This window comes from Tiliqua scincoides, chromosome 5 (assembly GCF_035046505.1).
Source record: "Tiliqua scincoides isolate rTilSci1 chromosome 5, rTilSci1.hap2, whole genome shotgun sequence".
NCBI lineage: Eukaryota > Metazoa > Chordata > Lepidosauria > Squamata > Scincidae > Tiliqua > Tiliqua scincoides.
This window is the reverse complement of record NC_089825.1, coordinates 141,421,978-141,428,065: the sequence shown is the minus strand read 5'-3', so window position 1 is coordinate 141,428,065 and position 6,088 is coordinate 141,421,978. Positions and strand designations below refer to the sequence as shown.

Here is a 6,088-nt window from a genome sequence, read left to right as displayed (position 1 = left end):
CAATAGTTTACGCGCAACTTACTCAAATCTATGCAGTTTTAAAATACAACATTATAATGCATTAGGCTTTGCAAACAAAATGTAAAAAATTTTGATGATACAAAAAAGCCAAGACTACCATTTGAATCAGGGCCTCTGAACTATAGAAGAAACATTAAAAATTCAGCAAATTAATTTTTGTGTTACATAGTGTTATTAATGATCAACCTTGATTTGCTCAAATGCCAGAAAGCAGAAGGGATGCCTTTAAGCATTTCTGTTGAGCTCCCAAACCACATCAGTACTTGGAAGCTGGAAAGGGAATATCTGTAGGGGGGCTGGAATCATCTGTAAATTTCATGTCACGACAGAACAGGACAGATTCCTTGCCCATGCCCAGCTCATACTGCCATATGTACATCTCCTGCTGGGGCTGCAGTGTCATAGTAATGGATTCTTCAACCTCAGTGGCTTCGCTCCAGTCTTCCTGCTCAGTATTTACGTACTTTCCACCATATTCAGCAGAGAGGGAGAACTGGAACTTGGCAAGGGCCTCAGTGAGAGTTCCTGACTGATATGTAGTACTTACACTTATTTTCCAGTTGTGCTCTATACTGCTCATCTTGTGCTTTTCATATCCCACTTTCCTTGTGATCTTCTTATTCCATGTAATGGGAGAGCTGGAGTCATTGGAGATGGTCTTAATAGCTTCCCATTTACCAAAAGATATGCCTTGAGTAATACCCAGCCCTCCAGGGAGGAAGTTCACCACGTCAGCGTGGAAAGAGTATGTGACAGCATCTAAACTTTGATGGAAGTCAGTGCATTTAAAGTACTGGACACCCCATTCGTCACAGGGCTTTACAAAGTAATAATAATCCTTGACGCCCCAGTAATAGAGGCCATCCTTGTAATTGGGGTGAAGGGTGTATTCAACTGCATCTTCATCAGTATTCAGATCCTTGACTCGGCGGTAAATGCCTCGGCCCTGAAATATGATGTAGAACTTTCCAAAAGCTGAAAGGTAGTGGTCCCCTCCGCGACAGTTGGGATGGAGGGTGTACACTGCAGCATCCCAGTCTTGGTTCATGTTGGAGACACGACGATAGTGGTCTCCTTTGATGATGTAGAAAAGGTCATCTTGATGGGCTAAGTAGTGAGCGCCTCCCCGGCAAGAATTGTGCAGGCTAAACACTTCGAGATCGTAGCCCCGGTTGAAATTGGTTGACCTCATGTAGCAGCCGAGGTCTGAGCGGACAATGTAATAATACTCATCTACCCCACAGAAATCAACTCCTGGGGCTTTTTTCTTGGGGACTATTTGAGCCATGATGTTTGATTCCTGGAATAAAAACAAAACTTTGCCAGAATGTTGCATAAAATAAATGTCCTTACCAACTCCTTGGAAAACAGACATTCTTGATGAAGGTTAAAAAATGTACCTGTTCAGAATATTAAGTCACCAACAGCCCATTCCTATCCCCGACTATTGATGATGACGAGCTGTTCGGACAGAGTGTGTGCTGCATAAAATGGTTTGGGGGGGGGGAGGAATGGCCAGAAAGCCAAGCAGAGGTAAATCACAAACATTTTTACTTATCCCTGGGTGGACTCCTGGTGGCTGTGGTTCTCCTTGGATCTACATCAGCTACAGGATCTTATCTTCCATTTTTCAACCCACTCCACTTCCATTCTCTCCTTGGTGTAGGTCCAAGGAGAGAAAGTAAATGGAGTGGTTTGAAAAATGGATGTTAAGAGTCTGACACAAGTTGCTGCCAATAAAATCCATTTCCCTCAAATCACTTCTCTGCTATCCTGCCCACCCTGCCTCAAAGATCCCCCTTCCATCTCCCTCCCCATCCATGCTGCCCTCTCTGCCAACTTATCAATATGTCAACACAGCCTGGGATCCATAGTGCGGAACTGCCGCCAAATAGCAGTGCAATGTTTGTGCCTTTACTGGGCCTTTTATGATAGCAGTTTGGGAGATGCGCTATCATAAAAGGTCCATAGGATTAGGATGTAAGACTGAACATTTGTCTAGCGCTTTCTTTGTGTGCGCAGAGCTTCCCATGTCTTATCCAGTAGCGTAGCTAGAGGGGGCGTGAAGCACATTTTGCAGGGAGCCTCACCACAGCATGCAAGGGGCCGCTCCCCCTCCCCTTCAGAGCCATTCCAGCCAATGGAGCCATTCTGTCAATCATGAGCTGCCAAGCCCAGGATTGAGGTTTGTCTGGCTGACCCAGGGACACTTGAGCCTTCCCACCCCCTGCTGCTGGGGATTTGTCCTGGGCTTGGCAGCTCATGATCGGCAGAATGGCTCCATTGGGGAGGGGCCCCTTTCACACTGCTTTGCACCCACTTTAGCTATGCCACTGATCTTATCCTGATGTTGTCCTTACAACTATGTGCTGTGGAAAGCAGCACAACCTTTTTTGTGCCATGAACCCAATAAATAAATAATACATGAGGCCGGGGACTTCACCATTAATCTCTCCCACACTTGCCCCACTCCTGTTGCCACCCACCCCCAGCACCCCTACGTTACAAAAGCACTTTTAAACTAAGAATGCAGCTAAAGAGGGAAAGGAAGATGGATGGAAGATGATCTTACCAACATCAGTGTTACCAGTTCCAGAAGCAGAACACAGGGAAAGAGGGAGGGGAGGAGGGGGAAGAAACTGACCCAGCAGCCAAGCTCAGAATGCAACAAAAGAGCTACCTCTCCGCAGCCCCCAGCATTACATGCCTCAGGACGGAGTAGTGCTGAATGGTCTGAAGTAGTTCCAAACTGGATGTAAGCCCTGCAGAAGTGAATCCGCAACCATGTGGAGGCACTGATGGTCTTGCACCAAAATCGTACATGCAAATGGACGCTGTGCAAGGCCCCACCTCAGCTGCACAGTGCCACCAACAGAATTGCCTGCAAAGTCTTGCAGGATAGAGAGGCCTCTCTCCTCCTGTCGCCCATGACTCATGGATTCAGGAAGAACTTCAGGAAGCTATTTTTCTTCATGTGACTTCCTCCCCCTGCCCCACGACACCACAAACAAGGCCTTGTGACCCCACTGGGGTTGCAACCCTAAGGGTGAAGAACACTGCTATAAAGCATGCTAATGTTATAATCCCCATTTAGCAGATGGGGAAGACTGAGGTTGAAAGGGAGTGGCTTGCCAAAGATGACTTAACAGGAATGATGAGGTTTGAACCAGGGAAGTCCCGGTTGGCATCTCAGTCTTTTAGTCCTTTTAGTACTTGCACTACTTGAACAATTACTATTCAACTGGGAGATGCTTGATAAGATAAGACAAGCCTAAGATCTTGTGCATGTCAACTGGATATTTTTTTTTTTATCATTTTCTTATCATTGCCTAGTCCTTTGTTTCCAAAGCAGTTTGCCATTGTTTATGGACTGCTCAAGAAACCAATGTTCAATGCCCTCTTGAGCGCATGTGGCTAGTTGTAGGGATTCTGGTCACAGTCTGCTCTGTTCTAGATGGTCAGGGTGCCTCACAGCTTGTACGTTTCCTATTTCTGGAAGAAGAAAATGGTAGCTAGAATTCAGCTCAGCATGTGGCAAACCATTTGCCCTGCGTTCAGAGATGGACAGTCCCTGGCACCTGCACGTTGAAGCAAGCGTTCAAACACTGCTGAGATCAGAGTTGTGTCCACTCTACAGGTGCCAGACTTTTGCACTGCAAGGAAGAACAGTGAATCTGCTCATCCCATCACCATGAGAGATTCACGTGGAATACCAGGTCTTCACCTTTCCCATTCCATGCACACAGCGGTCTCATCACACATTACAAAAATTGCAAGGTGTTCAGAATGTATGTGAGCCCAATGCTATCCTTTCACCCTCCCCCGCCAACGCAGCCGTGCCATAAAGGCATGCGCTGTATACAACAGGAAGATGGGGGATGGACTGATTGAGAGGCTTGGGAAAGGCAAGGAAATAAAGTATATTTTCCCTTGCACCACTGTGCAAGCCCCCGTCACCAATGGGTCTCCTTGGACCTGTGCCAGCTCTTGAGGTGGCTCTAGTCTTAGAAAGGAGAGTGTTGGGAGGTGAGGAGGGGGATAGGATATTGGTGCAGGTCATGCATGCCAAGACCCACCCGCTTCTGCCCCATCACACTCCCGCCCTTCCCTTGTTCTGCCTTCCCCACCCTTCACCCACCCCCACCACTACCTTTACCTTACCTGGTTCAGCAGGTGCAGTGGGATTCGTTGGTGTGGTTGCGGCACTGTGACCCCGAGTGACGGCACTCTCAAAATGGTGATTTTACAACAGTGGAACTCCGGAACCCTCCAGCACAATGGCCTGCATAGGATTGTGCTGTGCGTCACTTCTACACGTGGAAAACAAATGGATGAAAACTGCGAGATGTTCATGAATTAATGAATGTAGCCCACATCTAACCGATCTTTGCTGTATTCTGCAATTAAGATTCACTGTGCTGTGTTCCTTTCAAGGAGTGTGGTCTGCTTGATTTTGACAGAGCCACATGTCCCTTTTGCAGTAGTTCCACCTCTTAAGCTTTCAACCAAGAATGGACTCAGAACAGAATTATTTTAGGAATTCAACTTCCAGAGTGGGAAATACCTTACAGCCAAATCTCAACACCTTGTGCCACTGGCAAGGTGCCAACATGGCATCTGCTGCATCCTTTGGGGGAGTTTTGGCCTCTGGACGTCTCCTTGGGGCAAAGGAACATTTGTTTAGCTGCCCCAGGGAAGGCCCCTGCCTTGGTAGGTCCCCTACATCAGTGATCTCGTTAGTGCAAGTCCACGTTGAGCATGAAAGTACATTGGGCCACGAAGAGGGGTTGGGATTTGGCTGCTGCTGCTGCCACCAAACCTACCCTTTTCGCAGGCCTGATCTGCATTCACAGGTCCACACAGACTTCAACCAGTGATATCCATCCCATTCCTATCTCCCTTCTGCACCCACTTATTGGTGCTGGTGGGTGTCACTCGTGCAAGATAGAACAATTTTCACTACAAAAGTTGAATCAATTTGAAGGCATGGTGGCAAGACTTCCAGCATTGCCCAGAAGGGAAAACCAAGGCATTTCTACCCTGGCTTGTGCAGCCAGCTCTCCACCTTTAAGAACATAAGAACAGCCCCACTGGATCAGGCCATAGGCCCATCTAGTCCAGCTTCCTGTAACTCACAGCAGCCCACCAAATGCCTCAGGGAGCACACCTGATAACAACATAACACCTGCATCCTGGTGCCCTCCTTTGCATCTGACATGGCCCATTTCTAAAATCAGGAGGTCGCACATACGCATCATGGCTTGTAACCCGTAATGGATTTTTCCTCCAGAAACTTGTCCAATCCACTTTTAAAGGCATCCAGGCCAGATGCCGTCACCACATCCTGTGGCAAGGAGTTCCACAGACCAACCACATGCTGAGTAAAGAAATATTTTCTTTTGTCTGTCCTAACCCTCCCAACACCTTTCTTCCTGCTTCCTCTCCAAGGATGAAAAATAGTAGATAATTGATAGACTGGGCTGTGTGGGAGAAAAGGAATCTCAATTGTGCTTCTGACCTGGCTTCCCTGAAAGGACATGGGAAGACCACTACGGGCTGGAGACAGGAGAATTCTGCTCTTCATGCTCATCTCTCTCTCTCTCTCTCTCTCTCTCTCTCTCTCTCTCTCTCCAAGCTAATGAAGACCAGTGTTGGCATCACATGGGGACTCTGATGAAAATCCTTGCACTGGGCCCCCCATAGTGCCCTCCACCTGCCTCCTGTTGGCACATTGGACTCGAGTATAAGGGCTCAGAGGCTGGCTGGTCAGGGGGCTCCTCTGAAGGTGTAGGCTCTTGGCCAGTGTCCAGCCTGCCCAACCTCTACTGCCACCCCAGCTGAAGACAATAGTAGGTGAGCAAGTGAGAGAGGGAGTCGGTTGCTGGAGAGACCTGAGCCAGTCTTTGACTGTCCATAGAGTCGACGGCAGGAACCATGTTAGTTCTATAGTGTACACAGCACACAATTGGGAGGAAATAACAGCCCAGTCCTAACCAACTTTCCAGCACTGATGCAGCTACAATGCAGTCCAGAGTTCCCTTATTTTGAGGAGGCCACTGTGACTCCC

At 47.9% G+C, this 6,088-nt stretch overlaps 1 protein-coding gene across 1 annotated transcript; it reads right to left on the bottom strand.

Moving 5' to 3' along the window:
• Positions 1–2,655, bottom strand: LOC136654305 (uncharacterized). The gene is made up of 2 exons (XM_066631262.1): positions 2,594–2,655; positions 1–1,321 (listed from the first exon to the last, which is right to left on the bottom strand). The coding sequence occupies exons 1-2, from the start codon at positions 2,597–2,599 to the stop codon at positions 278–280; spliced, it is 1,050 nt and encodes a 349-aa protein (XP_066487359.1). The 5' UTR covers positions 2,600–2,655; the 3' UTR covers positions 1–277.
• Between the last annotated feature and the right edge of the window lie 3,433 nt (positions 2,656–6,088).